At 44.4% G+C, this 19,220-nt stretch overlaps 1 protein-coding gene across 5 annotated transcripts in view; it reads left to right on the forward strand.

Moving 5' to 3' along the window:
* Positions 1-3,839: 3,839 nt before the first annotated feature.
* The window catches only part of LOC129819983 (ras/Rap GTPase-activating protein SynGAP-like), a 92,282-nt gene continuing 76,901 nt past the window's right edge, over positions 3,840-19,220 (forward strand). For 2 of the 5 annotated variants that reach the window (XM_055876745.1, XM_055876746.1), the window contains exon 1: positions 3,841-4,269. In XM_055876745.1, the coding sequence (XP_055732720.1) occupies positions 4,248-4,269 (22 nt within the window). In that variant the 5' untranslated portion in view covers positions 3,841-4,247. Of the gene's footprint in view, positions 4,270-19,220 lie in introns of all 5 variants that reach the window. The other 3 variants (XM_055876748.1, XM_055876749.1, XM_055876747.1) reach the window with 2 other exon arrangements.

Below are 19,220 nucleotides of genomic sequence, written 5' to 3' on the forward strand. Positions count from 1 at the left end.
CAGTCTATGTTATCTGTTTCTATGTTGGTTTCGGTTTGCCTGGTATGGCTCTTGATTAGAGGCAGGTGGTTTGCATTTTCCTCTAATCAAGAGTCATTTAGGTAGGGCATTATCACTGTGTGTTTGTGGGTGATTGTCTCCTGTGATGTTTTCGTGTTTTCGATATATTCACTTTTGGAGCTGTTTGGCTGTTCGTATGTTTCGATGTCCGTTCCTGTTCGTGAGTTTACGTTTGTCTATGTAAGTTTATGTTCAGGTTCCGTTGTACGTCGTTTTCTTATTTTGTAAGTTTTGAAAGTGTTTTGTTTTGTTTAGTCTACGTCGTATTTGTAAATAAAAATGGCTTATTTTCCTGACTCCGCATTTTGGTCCGAAGATCCTTCTCCCCTCACCTCATCTGAGGATGAGGAGAGCGACAGCTCTTACAGAATCACCCACCAACAAAATGTGACCAAGCGGTATGGGAATGCTCGACGGAGCAACAAGGACTTTTGGACTTGGGAGGAGATTTTGGACGGTAGAGGACCCTGGGCGCAAACTGGAGGAAATCGCTGCTCTCGTGAGAAGAGTGAGGCAGCCACAGCCCAGGAGCGCTGGTATGAGGAGGCAGCTAGGAGACGTGGATGGAAGCCGGAGAAACAAGCTCGTAACCGGAATTATGAGGGGACTCGTCTTGCACGGAAGCCCGAAAAGCCCGTGAGTAACTCCCAAAAAATTTCTTGGGGGGGGGCTAAAGGGTAGTGGGCCAAGGGCAGGTAGGAGACCTGCGCCCACTTCCCAGGCTAACCGTGGAGAGCGGGAGTACGGGCAGACACCGTGTTACGCAGTAGAGCGCACGGTGTCTCCTGTACGTGTGCATAGCCCAGTGCGGGTTATTCCACCTCCCCGCACTGGTAGGGCTAGATTGGGCATTGAGCCAGGTGTCATGAGGCCGGCTCAACGCGTCTGGTCTCCAGTGCGTCTCCTCGGGCCGGCATACATGGCACCTGCCTTACGCAGGGTTTCCCCGGTTCGCCTACACAGCCCGGTGCGGGTTATTCCACCTCCCCGTACTGGGCGGGCGACCGGGAGCATTCAACCAGGTAAGGTTGGGCAGGCTCAATGCTCAAGAGAGCCAGTACGCCTGCACGGTCCGGTATTTCCGGCGCCACCTCCCCGCCCCAGCCTAGTACCTACAGTGCCTATATTACGCACTAGGCTACCAGTGCATTTCCAGAGCCCTGTTCCTCCTCCACGCACTCTCCCTATAGTGCGTGTATCCAGTTCGGTGCCTCCAGTTCCGGCCCCACGCACTAAGCCACCTGTGCGTCTCCCAAGTTCTGTACACACTGTCACTTCTCCCCGTACTAGTCCTGAGGTGCGTGCCCTCAGCCAGGTGCCACCAGTGCCGGTATCACGCACCAGGTATAGAGTACGCTTTGAGAGTTCAGTGTGCCTTGTCTCTGCTCCCCGCACTAGTAGGAAGGTGCTTGTCATTAGCACGGTGCCTCCAGTTCCGGCACCACGCACCAGGTCTACAGTGCGCCGTATCCGGCCAGAGCCATCCGTCTCCCCAGCGCCATCTGAGCCATCCGTCTCCCCAGCGCCATCTGAGCCATCCGTCTCCCCAGCGCCATCTGAGCCATCCGTCTCCCCAGCGCCATCTGAGCCATCCGTCTGCCAGGAGCCTGCAAAGCCGCCCGTCTGCCATGAGCCTGCAAAGCCGCCCGTCTGCCATGAGCCTACAGAGCCATCCGCCAGACAGGAGCCGCTAGAGCCGTCAGCCAGACAGGAGCCGCTAGAGCCGCCCGCCAGACAGGATCTGCCAGAGCCGCCAACCAGACAGGATCTGCCAGAGCCGCCAACCAGACAGGATCTGCCAGAGCCGCCAACCAGACAGGATCTGCCAGAGCCGCCAGCGAGCCATGAGCAGCCAGAGCCGTCAGAGAGCCATGAGCAGCCAGAGCCGTCAGAGAGCCATGAGCAGCCAGAGCAGTCAGTGAGCCATGAGCAGCCAGAGCCGTCAGAGAGCCATGAGCAGCCAGAGCCGTCAGTCTGCCATGAGCGTCGAGAGCCGTCAGCCTGCCATGAGCGTCAAGAGCCGTCAGCCTGCCATGAGCGTCGAGAGCCGTCAGTCTGCCATGAGCGTCGAGAGCCGTCAGCCTGCCATGAGCGTAGAGAGCCGTCAGCCTGCATGGACCTGCCAGAGCCGTCCAAACAGAACCTGCCAGAGTCCTTCAGCCGGGATCTGCCCCTTGTCCCGGTGCTGCCCCTTGTCCCGGTGCTGCCCCTTGTCCCGGTGCTGCCCCTTGTCCCGGTGCTGCCCCTTGTCCCGGTGCTGCCCCTTGTCCCGGTGCTGCCCCTTGTCCCGGTGCTGCCCCTTGTCCCGGTGCTGCCCCTTGTCCCGGTGATGGTCCTTATCCTGGTGCTGCCCCTTGTTTTTGTGCTGCCCCTTGTCCCGGTGCTACCCCTTGTCCCGGTGCTGCCCCTTGTTCCGGTGCTAGCTGATTATTTAGGGGAAGGTAATGTGTGGGTGGTCAGTGGTAGGGGTAGACAGAAGAGGGGAGTGACTATGGTGGTATGGGGACAGCGTCCGGAACCGGAACCACCACCGTGGTCAACTGCCCACCCGGACCCTCCCCTGGACTTTGTGCTGGTGCGCCCGGCGTTCACACCTTGGGGGGGGGGGTACTGTAACAGTCCTGACCTATTTATGTTAGTTTTTATGTGTTTTTGGTCAGGGCATGTGTTATGGGTGGGCAGTCTATGTTATCTGTTTCTATGTTGGTTTCGGTTTGCCTGGTATGGCTCTTGATTAGAGGCAGGTGGTTTGCATTTTCCTCTAATCAAGAGTCATTTAGGTAGGGCATTATCACTGTGTGTTTGTGGGTGATTGTCTCCTGTGATGTTTTCGTGTTTTCGATATATTCACTTTTGGAGCTGTTTGGCTGTTCGTATGTTTCGATGTCCGTTCCTGTTCGTGAGTTTACGTTTGTCTATGTAAGTTTATGTTCAGGTTCCGTTGTACGTCGTTTTCTTATTTTGTAAGTTTTGAAAGTGTTTTGTTTTGTTTAGTCTACGTCGTATTTGTAAATAAAAATGGCTTATTTTCCTGACTCCGCATTTTGGTCCGAAGATCCTTCTCCCCTCACCTCATCTGAGGATGAGGAGAGCGACAGCTCTTACACATTTGTGCTTTGGTGCGATGGAGAAAGATTGGGTGCGCCCGATTCAACATGAGGATGGTGCCACAGAGTTCACACCAAGGATCCCCAAACTTTTATACTCAGGCCTCCCTTCCAGCATTGGGAGACATCCATGCTACAAATATTGTCCTGAAATGTGCCTCTCAAGATAACTTTTTGATGAGTCAAAACAAAATAAGGAATATAACTTATAAATGTATAGCACTTTGTGACATCTGCTGAATTTGATTGATTGATTGTGAGCTTAGTTCAACTATCATACCCCATCAGAACCCAAAATATGAGCTTGTTTTATAGTGTAGTAAACAAGGACAATATAGCCTCCAAACATTTTTAAAACTATACTTTTGATGTGCTGTAAGTTACATCCACAGCTCTGTCTGCGAATTTGAGAATGGTTACATTTATCCAGCCCCATCCATACGCTTTTTACTGAAACAGGGGCGGGGATTCGCTTAGTTATTGTTTCAACTGCTGATTGCCGCTTGAAATTATCAAAGACTCAGAGAAAATATAGCGAAAAATATTATTATAGTCTATATTATAGTATCCTATAAATGGACACTATCCCGCCCACCTCCCGTGCACTATTTGTAAAGTGTGTGTGTGTGCGACGTGTATGAGCGTGCGCCTACGAGTTTCATTCAATGGGACTAAATTCAATGGGCATAGAATTTGACTTTATCATAATTGGGCAGACAACGATTAAGATAGCCTATACGTGCACTTGGTAGCCTAATACATTGCACACGCAAGCGCTCAAACGCTCCACCTCTTCTTGCCTCCCTCTCCCACTCACTTCGGCTCGTGTGATATACCCATATTTCTATGTAGACAACAATTTACATGCATTTATATTTATGTCCTTTACTCTATCGTCGAAAATGGCCTCCAACGGAGATGGACTGAGTAAATTGTATACATTGCCGTTGTATTTTCTCAGTTAACGATTCCTAGGATTTGCCCAATCATTATGTAGCCGTTTTATTAATGGAATTTCTACTGACGAGATTGAAAGTGCTGAGAGCTTGCTCTGGGTGACTCCGATGTCACATTTAGACCATGTCCTATGTCTCTTCGCAAGGTAAGATAGCCAGATATTTAACAGCTCTAACCATCTCCCTCCTTCTGGTTGCCTCATCACCCACAAAGAGTGAGGAAGTGGCACAGTGCAGGTTGTGAGATTGTGTCGGGCTGTATAATTTTGTAAGGTATGAAATCGTGTTGCACTGTATCTGAAGTGTTCCTGTAGTATGTTTTTTTAAAGGACGTCTTCTTGACTATTTCAGTTGACGGAAACACTGAACGCGTGACTAGTTGGTCCTGAAATACTCTGAGATCATTATACAGCATTAAAAGTACTTGATGTTCTAATAGTGTGTATAGTTCAGTCACTATTCAATTATTGATACGACATTTATTTTTATTATCAATGCACAACCTGACCCTTTCTACAGTGCACTTCTCATTTGTAGGGGGAGGTGTTAGCCTCAGGGTATCTTACTAAAGCCTACGCCAGCCACTGCACTGCACACATAGTGTATTTTTAGATTTCGAAATAGCCCAACGGTGAAGAGTTGTGGAATTGAGGTGAGAATATTTGCAGCAGAGGGTCATGGGAGTTGGAGTATTACACCAATGAGTTGACGGTCATTGGAGTTTGTGTTGTGCATAGCCCCAAAACATGAAATCATTTATTATTTCTTAAATATGGATATACACAGGATCAAGCTGAAAAAGGTTTGTGTTATAGCTTTTACATTTGGAAGTCTCAATGTTGAACTGTTAATCAGAACTGTGTATCTGCCTTGGATTAATCTCCTTTTGTAAATATATTGAGATCTTATTGTCACTAGACTAATTGGTTAATGACCCTATTAAGCAAATATATAATTAACAGACCTTGTATATATAATTTTAAGGCTCCTCCTAATACTGTGATGCAGTCAGGGACCGTGACCGTGAATATACACTGAGGGTACAAAACATTATGAACACCTGCTCTTTCCATGACATAGCCTGACCAGCTGAATCCAGATGAAAGTTATATGACCCCTTATTGATGTCACTTGTTAAATCCACTTCAATCAGAGTAGATGAAGGGGAGCAGACAGGTTAAAGAAGTATTTTTAAGCCTTGAGACAATTGAGACATGGATTGTGCATGTGTGCCATTCAGAGGGGGAATGGGCAAGACAAAATATTTATGTGCCTTTGAACGGGGTATGGTACTGTAGCAGGTGCCAGGCGCACCGGATTGATTGTGTCAAGAACTGCAACGCTGCTTGGTTTCCCTTGTGTATCAAGAACGTTCCACCACCCAAAGGACATTCAGCCGACTTGACAAAAAAGTTGGCTTCCCAATGTGGGAAGCATTGGAGTCAACATAGGCAAGCATCCTTGTGGAACGCTTTCGACATCTTGTAGAGACAAATTGAGGCTGTTCTGAGGGCCAAAGGTGAGAGGGGGGGGGGGGGGGGGGGGGGTGAAAATCAATATTACAATGGTGTTCTTAATCTTTTCTACACTCAGTGTATGTTTGAAGAAACTTAGGCTGCCTTTACACTGGCAGCCCAATTCTGATTTGTTTCACTAATTGGTCTCTTGACCAATCAGATCCGATTTTTTTGTAACGTTTTTGCAAAATATCAGAATTGGGCTGCCTGTGTAAATACATCCTTAAGGCTTATGTTAAAAAAAACTTTCATTCATAACACAATAAGGAAATCAAAAGGCCTTGCTCAGTCAGAACTCATTTGTTTAGTTCATAACAAATATAACATTAATAATCTCAAAGTCCATCTCAATCTTAAAGTCTGAGTACTCCCCTCCACAAAATAAAACGCGAAACATTTACCAGCTTAGCTTTACTGAGAACGGCGAACATTTGTTATTTGTAAAATGAAAAATAATAGTTTTGTTTCCTTAACATTTCAAATTGCAAACATGCAACTTCACACACATGTTTTGACATTCTGTAGACATTCATCTGAATATAGAATGATCTCAGTTTATCAACCGAATAGTCAAACAAGTTCTATTTTTTTTGGATATTTTATGGATTTATAGATGACTGGAGTCATTAACATTACTGTATGTGCTGTAACTCAATCATTGAGCTTGTTGCTGTAATGCACAGGTACTTCCTTGCGAGTTTGCTAAGCTTTGAGAAGTTTCCTTCGACCCTTAGTGTCTCATAAAGTGTATCAGAAAATATCAGAATTATGGTATGTGTTTTTAGGGTTTTCGTCCTAAATCCACTCCTAACTCAGAGACGGGTGTTGAAATATGTTATGAAACTGTTTGATAGTTCATTAGGTGTTACATTTTGATTTTGGGTAACACTTTATTTGAAGGGTACTTAATAATATAAGGACATCTTAAAGCAGTGGTATTCAATTTTTTTCAGCAGGGATGCCATTTTTTCAGCAAGAGTTTCTGGGGACCACATTTAGTCCCCAATAATTTCTTGTGACCCCACCCCAAATCTAATGTGCCAACCTTAAAATCGTTAACCTTAGATTTTTACCTTTTTACACTAACCTTATCAAAATGAAAAGAAACCAAAAAATACTCAATGAAATTGTATTTTTTTCTTTGAAGTCTCGGGCTGGCATTCCATGCCAATGTATCCTCCAAACACTTCTTTGAGGGCATTTTCAATTTTATGCAACGGATTACCAACATATTCAAACAATGATAGACATATTTTCATTAAAAACGTTATTTGATGAATTCATTCATACTATTTAACCCTTCTACAAGATATAGCCCCAAAACAAATCATGGATTGCTACCCAAGCCGGCTGGTCGTTCGTTCTATCGGTTTGTTTGCCAGAGACACGACTCAGTCGTTCAGTCTTTTTGTTCTGTATCTATGGACGCGCCCCAGTCATTCGTGGCTGGCAACATTCTTATCCCTTGCTTGCTAGCTTGCCAACTACGGCTAACTTACAGTCATGTCAAAAAGTGCAGCCAGAATAACAGCAAAGTAGCTGCATTTGAATTTGTTTAAGCTGTTTTCCAATGACATTTATTTGGATGCATCCATAATAATGAGCTAATGAGGTGCGTTTTCGCCTGGCGTAGAAAATGTGCTCACTCGTCAGGACACTGTTGTTCATAGGAGCTAGCCAACGACACAACTAACACAATCACTTCAAACTGAAGCTGGAAAGACTGCAAACTAGCTGCACTTTGTTTCATTTGGTCTTTTTTCTATTGACATTTCTTTGTAATGTATATGTCCATACAAATTATGCCAGCTAATTCATGATTTCGACTGGCTGTGAAACACTGCCTGTCTGTCTGTTTTGTCCCGACACATTCATTACTAAAGGACAGCTGGAGATCGAATTTGAATCTTGAAACAATGTTGCAAATGTTGGAGAGGCAGACAGCAAAGTTTATACAAATCTCTGCTGTTGAAAACTAAATGTTAGTCTATGAGAATGTGACAATGTCTAGATGCTTTTTATAGTGGAGATCAAGTTTATAAATTGCTTGGCTGGGCTGGTGAGACAGTGGATTGTGCAGTCAGATGGAACAGAGTAAATAGGCATTTTAACGTCATAGATTCAGCCGTTGGTGACTTGTGGATTATAAACTGGTTGCTCGAGCCCTGAATGCTGATTGGCTGACAGCCGTGGTATATCAGACCGTATACCACAGGTATGACCCACATTTTTTTTACTGCTCTAATTACGTTGGTAACCAGATTTTAATAGCAATAAGGCACTTCGGGGGTTTGTGGTATATGGCCAATATACCACGACTAAGGGCTGTATCCAGGCACTCTGTGTTGTGTCGTGTGTAAGAACAGCCCTTAGCTGTGGTATAATGGCCATATACCACACCCCTTTGTGCCTTATTGCTTAACTAGACACCAGCTGGAATGCGGTTTTAACCAATCAGCATTCAGGATTAGACCTACCCGTTGTATAAAAATGAATAGAGGACGTGTACAGGAAGCTGCGTTGGTTGGGCATTTTGGGGAGGGAATTTTGACTGTGGTCTCAGAGCCGCATAGCTATGTCACAATGGGATACCGGACTATCAACTCTCAGCATCTGTGGACTCTGAATTATTCTAAGACAATTAGTTACTCACCCTGTGAAACAAACTCAGTGTGTTCCATTTCAACTAGAGAGAAATGGAAATGCAGTTTGGTCCTGTGAGATGCAGAATATAGTAATCTGTCCTCGATTCATAGATAGGCTGAAAGGAATGTAATAGCCCTGAGGAAATGCATCATCACTTCCCTGGCACACACCCCAACACACCCACCCCATTACTGATACAGCAGCATGCACACAAAAAGAAACAGTTTCATGCATACACTCAGAGTAAGTAGAAGGTTGCCAGTGTAAATCCAGGGCTGACTGAAGGAATCTGGCAGGTGTGAGGCGGACGGTTACTAGTGTTACTGAGTGAGTTCAGACATGGGTACCCATCTAGGGTGACCACATTTAAAATACCCATCTGGAACAACAGTATGATTTTGTGGGACATTCGCAGGACAGTGTCACCTACTCATACCAGTCATTTGATCTCAATCATTTTCATGGGAATATGCATTTATATCTTCTTGAATTACTGTTTACTGAACAAATTAGAGCAGCATGTTAACAAACTATACTCTAGCCTTCAGCCTTCCTGTATTTTGTTTCAATCCAAGTACATTTTGCCTAGTTGCCGCATGAGAAGAAAAACATCCTAAGATCTAATGAGAAATTAGGTGGTGGTGTTGATGTAACAGTAACGTTATACTAAGCTGTTTATGTTATGTAGAATACCAATTCATCATTATGTGATCTTCCAAGACACTGATTCAGATTTGGTCTAACTTTACATAAAGAGCACCATTGTGAGAAGTGGCGGAGCGACACTCCGGTGTCCTCCAGCAGCCCTACAATCCCTGCTCCCACTGCACCAAACAAGCTAATTGAAGTGCACCTATCCTATTTCTTTGCCTCACTCAACATTTTGTGATGAAAATAAGACACCACGTGTGAATGTTTTATCAAAATCTGGGAATATTTGGCAAAGGATTATTACTGGATGATAAAACATTTAGGAAGGGTGACTTTTAAAAAGGGTATTGAGAGAAGTAGCAATATGTTCAATGAGCAACTATTGAGAATGGAATGACCTTATTTCTTTCAGTCTAATACAGCTATTTACTTATGCCTACTTCTGTAGGTCTTCATCCAAAGCACGTTTTTTGTAAGTAGTTAGTTCTAACTGTCCTGTTGAAGTTTAACTGGAATTTAACCTAAAAGGATTTGAGAAACGTGATTAGTGTATACAGTATCTTGTCATAAGCCAACATGACTCCAGGAGACAGGTTGGAATGTCTGACTCAAATATGGGACAAATCCACTTTTTTTCTAAATTAGTGGTGTTTGATTTTGTTGATCAAATGTGGGACATGATTGTTTGGTTGAGGGAACAAAGGGACAAAATGCATGGGGCTGTCCTGCACAAACTGGGACATGTGGTTACCCTAGCCACATGTGGTGTGTTTTGTTGTTGGTTGAGAGTGATATGTGGTATGCGTTGTAAATAAATAGTTGTGTAATAAAATAAATAAAAAATAAGTTAGTTAATTATCATTCTTGATACAAAAAAACGACATTTAAAAAAGAACCGGGTCCCCTGTTTTACCACAAGACTGTGAATAAGCTGAACCAATGCCAAGGCATACACTTGTTGGGCTAATGCAAGTCTTTAGGTGCTAATGCAAGTCTTCTAAGAGCTCAGACACACCGGTAGGATTGTCAAACCTTTGCCTGCCGACAGTACTTAGCACCTTTGAACAGTGTCGGCAGTCAATCTCTTTTGTGTTCACATAGCAAAGACCTTGAAGTTGGCAGCCACTCAGCCTTGTTAAAATACTCCAAACCAGAAGGTGGAAGTAGCGTTGTTTGGCATTGCATGGTCGTGTGTGTTGCTTTATGGTCTAGTCAATTCTAGCTAACTAGCTCCGCTGATGTTGCTATAGTTCTAGAAATCACTTGTTGATATTAGCCAAATAGCCACAGCTATATAACTAGCTAGCAAGATGACAAATAAACAATTTAATACAGCGCATAGATACATGTTTAACTAGCTGGCTAACCTTAGTGTTGCCCAGGCCCTCTACTGCTACCAATTAATGCAAGGGAAGATGGCACAAACGGGGCAGTTACATTGGGCAGAGCAAGAGCTCATTCCGTTTCCACCAATAGCAAGCGCGATGGGACTGGTCTGGTTTTGAAGTTAGAGCAGGCAACTGTGTGTTTCTGAGATTACTTTAATCCCCGGTGAATGGCGGACAGTTGCTGGACTGTAAATAACGAGTGTGTGTAGAGTATAAACTGTGTGAGTGGCTAAGAAGAGTTGATCATCAAGTGACGAGACCAGATAACGACATCTATACCAGCAATTCTAGAGTTACTGTGTGTTCAGAGTAGCTATTGAGACAGTTGTATTGTGTGTCAGAGTAGTTTTGGGCTCGTGACGAAACGTCATCTGGCTTGAGCTCTGTTTCCTACCACTGCACTGAATACGGACCACTCTTGCATGCATTTGTTACTCCCGCTCCCAGAACTCACACACACCCACACACAGACACAGAGATGCACAAGGACTGCACTTGCTCTTGTTCATCTAGTCCCGTTGAGGGACGAAGCCCTGCAACGTAGTAAGATAATTGTTACATTTCAGAGCTTTGAATAATAATGAGTGGTACTCCAGGTTTTTAAAGGTTGCAACCAGGTTAAACTTTATTGAATGTTTATATTTTTTCTGATGGTGGATTACTGAGATAACTATGAGTTAATGAATTCTAGTTCTCGTGCATGATAAAATACTGATTGGTTTTGTTTCTGAATTGTATTGCACCATACTATTTGTGTTTATTCTGAGTTATATGCCTTACATTTGATTCCAGTCTAAAGAGTTATATTTCTGTATATTACTGAATTAAGCCCAAAGGTAATTTGTACTGTAAAAATATAATACATTTTCCAAATACAAAATATGACAATTGCCTTCCTTTGGTTATTTTTGAGTATTTGGTCACCCCTTTTTTACATGCTACAAAGCTCAGTTACTGTAGGGACACAGTAGGGGGGTTACATTAGCTAAATGATTCGCATGATTCGCTAGCTAGCTGTTGTGCTAGCTAAGTAAAGACAATGCATTCTACAATGCTTCTACACCTGCATTACTAGCTGTTTTTGGTTTTAGGCTGGGTTTCTGTACAGCACTTTGAGATATTAGCTGATGTACGAAGGGCTATATAAAATAAACTTGATTGATTGATTTGCTCTCGGCAGCCAGCTACAGGCACCTGCTTCATGGGAAGCCATTGTGATTTAATTATAATGTTACTAGCTACAGTGGCCAGATAGCTGGCTTGGTAAAGCATTTAGTGGTGTGCATTGTGCTGCACTTACTACCACATTCGTTTTATATGAAGTCTGTGTGACTGTCTTGCTCAGCTAGCTAGCTAACTAATACGTCAAGAAAACTTGCTCAAGAACAAAGATGTAGGCCCTATTATGCAGCTCTATTGTTTTAGTTAGAACAATTCTGATGAAAAGAAGGTGGATTTGACTGGAAAAAGTGCCCTATTTTTTCATTTTTCTTGTCACTCCTGTCGGTTCTCCACATGTAGGTTTGTGCCATCTGATTGGCTCAAAGTCAAGTTGTCGGCCACTGCCGACTATTGTGATTGTACAAGTAGAAACAACAAGTTCGTCGTTACCATGTCAGTGCACAGGAGGTACGTATTTTGTTCTAGTAAGAGAAGGAATGGCCTCCTGTGATCTACCGGCAGTCAAATTCTCGGTGTGTTTAATACTTAAGGAGCCATCATGACCTGCATTAAAATAGTTTGAAATCTTTCAAACATTTGAAAGAAAACAATTACTATTTGAATTCAAGTCTGGTGCCAGACATCCACTACTGCCATTGTGGCCTTGAGCAAGGCATTTAACCCCTAACTACTACAAGGGTAGTGCTCTGAGACTGATCCTAGCCTGTTGTGTGTTGTGTGTCAGGAGGTTGACAGATTGACAGTTTCCGTTGTAGAAAATATTCTACAAAACGTATATTTTGAAAACTGCTTTTCACTGATAAATGTGTTATGAATGTTGTTATGAAAGATACTGCAATACTCATAAAGGTATCATGCCTGGTCATGAAGGTGTTATGAATTCCTTATGTACAGTGCCTTCAGAAAGTATTCATACCCTTGACTTATTCCACATTTTGTTTTGTTACAGCCTGAATTTAAAATTGTAAATTTTTTGTACCTTTTTTTTTACAAATGTATTGAAAATTAAATAAATAAATATCTCATTTAGTTAAGTATTCACATGCCTTAGTCAATACATGTTAGAATCACCTTTAGCAGTGATTACAGTTTTGAGTCTTTATGGGTAAGTCTCTAAGAGCTTTGCACACCTGGATTATACAATATTTTCACATTATTCTTCAAGCTCTGTCAAGTATTTTGTGGATTGTTGCTATACATTTTGATGTCTTGCCATAGATTTTCAAGACAATTTATGTAAAAACTGTAACTAAGCCACTCAGGAACATTCAATATCATCTTGGTAAGCAACTCCAGCAAATATTTGGCCTTGAGTTTTAGGTTATTGTCCTGCTGAAAGGTTAACGTGTCTCCCAGTGTCTGTTGGAAAGCAGACTGAACCAGATTTTCCTCTGGGATGCTTAGCTCTATTCTATGATGCTGAGCTCTATTCCATATATGTTTATTCTAGAAAACTCTCTAGTCCTTGAATATGACAAGCATACCCATAACATGATGCAGCCACCGCCATGCTTGAAAATATGAAGAGTGGTAGTCAGTGATGTATTGTGTTGGATTTGCCCCAAACCTAATGCTGTGACACCCTGGCCTTAGTTATCTTTGTTTTCATTATTATTTTAGTTAGGTCAGGGTGTGACATGGGGAAGTTGGTGTGTTTTTGTATTGTCTAGGGTGTTTGTAGGTTTAATGGGGTAATGTCTGTTCTAGGTGTTTGTATGTCGATGGCTGCCTGGATTGGTTCTCAATTAGAGACAGCTGGGGTTTATTGTCTCTAGTTGGGAGCCATATTTAAGGCAGCCATGGGCATCATGTGTTTTGTGGGTAATTTTCTATGTCTATGTCGAAGTGTTTTGAGTCAGCACTTATGTTTGATAGCTTCACGGTCGTCTGTTTTGTTTGTTTGTTGTTTTGTTAGTTTGTATAAGTGTTTTGTGTTACGTCTTCGTATAATAAAAAAAGGAAGATGTACTTTCCACGCGCTGCGCCTTGGTCCTCTCTCAGTCCCTTTGACGATCGTGACAGAATTACCCACCAACACCGGACCAAGCAGCATAAATCAAGGCAGAGTGGCTGGAAGCCCGAGAGGCCCCCCAAAAAAATTTCTTGGGGGAGGGCACACGGGGAGTGTGGCTGGGTCAAGCGGGAGAATTGAGCCAGTTCCCCGTGCTTACCATCAGGAGCAGTTGGCTAAACTAAGGTATGAGTCGGAGAATGTGGAGGAGTTATTGGACAGATTGGAGGAAAGTGAAAGGATGGGAGATTATGAGACATTTGAGGAGTTGTTGGTGTTATTGGAGGAGAGCGAAGAGAGAGAGATGTTGATATGGGGGAGCATACAACCAGGTAAGGTTGGGAAGCCTCCTGTGCGTCTCCTGAGCCCTGTACGCACTGTTCCTTCTCCCCGCACTCTTCCTGAGGTGCGTGCCCTCAGCCCGGTACCACGCACCAGGCCTATAGTGCGCCTCGAGAGTCCAGTGTGCCCTGTTCCTCCTCCACGTACTAGCCCTATGGTGCGTGTCTCCAGTCCGGTACCACGCACCAAGTTTCCTGTGTGTCAACAGAGCCCTGTTCCTCCTCCACGCACTAACCCTGTGGTGCGTGTCTCCAGCCCATTACCACCAGTGCCTACACCACGCACCATGCCTCCTGTGTGTCCCCAGAGTCCTGTGCGTCCTGTTGCTGCTCCCCGCACTAGCCCTGAGATGCGTGTCCCCAGCCTGGTACCACCAGTTCCGACACCACGCACTAGGCCTAATGTGCGTCTCCAGGGTCCAGTATGCCCTGTTCCTTCTCCCCGCACTAGCCTGAAGGTGCGTGTCCCCAGCGCGGTAACACCAGTTCCGGCACCACGCACCAGGTCTACAGTGCGCCTCAGCCGGCCAGAGTCTGCCGTCTGCACAGCGGTGCCTGAACTGCCCGTCTGCCAAGCGCCATCTGAGCCATCAGTCTGCCCAGCGCCATCTGAGCCATCAGTCTGCCCAGCGCCATCTGAGCCATCCGTCTGCCCAGCGCCATCTGAGCCATCCGTCTACCCAGCGCCATCTGAGCCATCCGTCTGCCCCGAGCCATTAGAGCCGCCCGTCTGTCCCGAGCCGTCAGAGCCGTTCGTCAGTCAGGATCTGCCAGAGCCGCCAACCAGACAGGATCTGCCAGAGCCGCCAACCAGACAGGATCTGCCAGAGCCGCCAACCAGCCAGGATCTGCCAGAGCCGCCAACCAGACAGGATCTGCCAGAGCCGCCAACCAGCCAGGATCTGCCAGAGCCGCCAACCAGCCATGAGCAGCCAGATCCGTCAGCCAGCCATGAGCAGCCAGATCCGTCAGCCAGCCATGAGCAGCCAGATCCGTCAGCCAGCCATGAGCAGCCAGATCCGTCAGCCAGCCATGAGCAGCCAGATCCGTCAGCCAGCCATGAGCAGCCAGATCCGTCAGCCAGCCATGAGCAGCCAGATCCGTCAGCCAGCCATGAGCAGCCAGATCCGTCAGCCAGCCATGAGCAGCCAGATCCGTCAGCCAGCCATGAGCCATCCAGCCAGGATCCGCCAGAGCCGTCATCCAGCCAGGATCCGCCAGAGCCAGCCAGCCAGGATCCGCCATCCAGCCAGGATTCGTCCCTCAGTCCGGAGCTGCCGTCCCTCAGTCCGGAGCTGCCCCTTATCCCGGTGCTGCCCCTTATCCTGGTGCTGCCCTTTATCCCGGTGCTGCCCCTTAGTCCGGTGCTGCCCCTTAGTCCGGTGCTGCCCCTTAGTGCGGTGCTGCCCCTTAGTCCGGTGCTGCCCCTTAGTCCGGTGCTGCCCCTTAATCCAGTGGGGTTAATGTGGAGTCTGGCTATTTGGAGGAGGCTACGAAAGCGGGTAGTGACTATGGTGGGGTGGGGACCACGACCAGTGCCAGAGCCGCCACCGTGGACAGACGCCCACCCAGACCCTCCCCTAGACTTTATGCTGGTGCGCCCGGAGTTCGCACCTTAAGGGGGGGGTTATGTCACACCCTGGCCTTAGTTATCTTTGTTTTCATTATTATTTTAGTTAGGTCAGGGTGTGACATGGGGAAGTTGGTGTGTTTTTGCATTGTCTAGGGTGTTTGTAGGTTTAATGGGGTAATGTCTGTTCTAGGTGTTTGTATGTCGATGGCTGCCTGGATTGGTTCTCAATTAGAGACAGCTGGGGTTTATTGTCTCTAGTTGGGAGCCATATTTAAGGCAGCCATGGGCATCATGTGTTTTGTGGGTAATTTTCTATGTCTATGTCAAAGTGTTTTGAGTCAGCACTTATGTTTGATAGCTTCACGGTCGTCTGTTTTGTTTGTTTGTTGTTTTGTTAGTTTGTATAAGTGTTTCGTGTTACGTCTTCGTATAATAAAAAAAGGAAGATGTACTTTCCACGCGCTGCGCCTTGGTCCTCTCTCAGTCCCTTTGACGATCGTGACAAATGCTTTGTATTCAGGACTTAAAGTTAATTTCTTTGCCACATTTTGTGCAGTATTACTTTAGTGCCCTATTGAAAAACAATGTTTTATTCTGTACAGGCTTCCTTCTTTTCACTCTGTCATTTAGGTTAGTATTGTGGAGTAACTACAGTACAATTTTGTTTTCTCCTATCACAGCCATTAAATTCGAACTATTTTAAAGTCACCATTTATCACGACTCAGGATATGACCCAGATGCAGACACAGGAGGTGGATAGTACAGTTCTCAATAATTTATTATAACACGGGACAAAGGGCAGGTCGAGGACAGGCAGGGGTTCGTAATCAGGTCAGATTCAGGCAGGTACATGACGGCAGGCAGGCTCGGGGTCAGGGCAGGCAGAATGGTCAGAACCGGGAAAACTAGGAAACAAACACTTGAGAAACAGGAAACCAGGAACGCACACTGGTAAGACCTGACAAGACGAACTGGCAACAGACAAACAGAGAACACAGGTATAAATGCTCAGGGGATAATGGGGAAGATGGGCAACACCTGGAAGGGGGTGGAGACATGCACAAAGACAGGTGAAACCGATCAGGGTGTGACACCATTGGCAACTTGCAGGGGCATGTATTCATGGATGCCAAGGGAAGCCAGGCTCGCCCCCAAAAATGACCAAGAAAAAAATGAATAAAACATACAAAATCATTTTTCTTTTGTCTGTCGGTGTTTCATAAATGTCCTTCAATTCGCAAGAGGCTGAATGTATCTCACTGGCGAAAGCATCCAAGCGAACAAACAGCGCCCCTCTGTCTCTGTATGTGTATGCCCATCTATGTTGTCTGGTCAAAAAGAGTATGACATTGTTGCCAAATGCTGCCCTTGGTGAGCATTTGGCCTACCTTGATAAAAAATGAATTAAAATAATAGCCAATCAGCGTTGAGCTGGTACTGGCACACAAAAAATGACGTTTTAAGGGAAGACAGTTTGATTTGGCTTCAGACCAATCAAATCACATTAGAAGCCAAATGTCATTGACATAACTTGAATTGTTGCATCCTGTTGTGTCATTGTCCTCCGGTGGCTAGCTAGCTAACATTGGGTGACTAGCTTTCCGAAATTAGCCATTGATGGAGATAGGGATTTGGACTTGTGGTTTTACTCAATTCTCCGTACATGCCAATGATTATAACGGCGATTCTGATACAACCATGAATTCATACATTGTGCCCCTGGCCCGGGAGGATGGCAATTCAACATGTAGCTAGATGTAGTAATGTTAGGCTAATGTTAACTAGCTGGCCTGGCGCATTGTTGCCCATGAAAGGAATTTAGGCTAGCGAGCCAGCATTTTAGCCAGGAAGCCTAGGACAACAAAAACTAAACGTGTGTATGACAGAGCCATAGACCGTTTAGGCAACATGAGATGAAGATGGCATTGGTGTTCCTCTACAAGTAGGATGAGTCAACATGTTTTTTCTACACACACACACACACACACACACACACACACACACACACACACACACACACACACACACACATAAATCAGTACCATGGACAGCCATCATATTTAGATTACATTGATTGGACTAAATCGTTTTTGGTATCTTTTAGTTGTCACTGCATTAGACTAAGCATACGGGATTAGATTATGTTGAAATAATGCTGGAATAGTGGAGGCATCCTCTGTTTTCTTTGCGACTTGCAGTAACTCCCTGTGGTTCTAAATCTATAGTGTTTAGTAGTCTGAAAATCTCAGAAACATTAACTATCTTGACCATGCTGTAGGTCATGTAACTGTTTGTTACATGCAATATGTTGGTCTCCGGTTTTGTGATGAAACAATGGTGTGGTTGAATTTCTGCCACTATGTCTTCTTATTGTCTCTGCCTTAGGCCTATATATCATGGTGTCAAGGCATATGAACTAACAAGTTATAGAGCAAATTACACAATTATCACAACACATAGGTTGTAATATGTATATATTTTTGGGTCTTGGCTTCCCTGGTGATTTTACCCACATACCGATACTGGCCTCATGGTGAAATCTCTGAGCGGTTTCACCTCCGGCAACTGCGTTAGGAGAGACGCATGTATCTTTGTAGTGAATGGGTGTATTGATACACCATCTACAAAATAGGTGCCCTTTTTTACGAGGCATTAAAATACCTCCCTATAATCTGTGTTTGAAATCCACTGCTCGAATGAGGGACCTTACAGATAATTGTAAGAATGGGGTACAGAGATGAGGTAGTTATTCAAAAATCATGTGAAACACTATTATTGCACATATATTGAGTCCATGCAATTTATGTGACTTGTTAAACAAATTTTTACTCCTGAACTAATTCAGGCTTGCCATAACAAAGGGCTTAAATGACTCAAGACATTTCAGATGTTCTTTTTTAATTAATTTGTAAACATTTCTAACAACATAATTCCACTTTGACATTATGGGGTATTGTGTGTAGGCCAGTGACACACGTTTTTAAAATTCAGGCTGTAACACAACAAAATGTGTAAAAAGTCAAGTGGTTGAATACTTTCTGAAGGGGCTGTATTTATTTTTTCAGTTTGCGGAAGTTTATATCTGTAAATAATAACCATGTAAAACTATATAAAAACATCTTTACATTCGTACACTACCAACCCATTTTGACATGTTTAGTGTTGGAGTGATAGTTTACACTGGACCACATGACTATAATGTCACCTGTAGTTGTTTTTAATATTTTTTATAACATTTTTTTATTAATGCATTTTTAATGCATTAATGCTCCCGATGACAAAAATAGTATTTTTTGTTGGTTTTTCAACTTTTTTGTTACATATACAGTACCAGTCAAAAGTTTGGACACACCTACTCATTCAATGTTTTTTCTTTATTGTTTACTATTTTCTATATTGTATAATAATAGTTAAGACATCAACACAATGAAATAACACATGGAATCATGAAGTAACCAAAAAGTGTTAAACAAATTAAAGTATATTTATATTTGAGATTCTTCAAAGTAGGCACCCTTTGCCTTGATGGCAGCTTTGAACACTCTTGGCATTCTCTCAACCAGCTTCACCTGGAATGCTTTTCCAACAGTCTTGAAGGAGTTCCCACATATGCTGAGCACTTGTTGGCTGCTTTTCCTTCACTCTGCGGTCCAACTCATCCCAAACCATCTCAACTGAGTTGAGGTCGGGTGATTGTGGAGGCCAGGCCATCTGATGCAGCACTCTCACTCTTCTTCTTGGTCAAATAGCCCTTACATAGCCTGGAGGTGTGTTGTGTCATTGTCCT

This window comes from Salvelinus fontinalis, chromosome 22 (genome assembly GCF_029448725.1).
Source record: "Salvelinus fontinalis isolate EN_2023a chromosome 22, ASM2944872v1, whole genome shotgun sequence".
Taxonomy (NCBI): Eukaryota; Metazoa; Chordata; class Actinopteri; order Salmoniformes; family Salmonidae; genus Salvelinus; species Salvelinus fontinalis.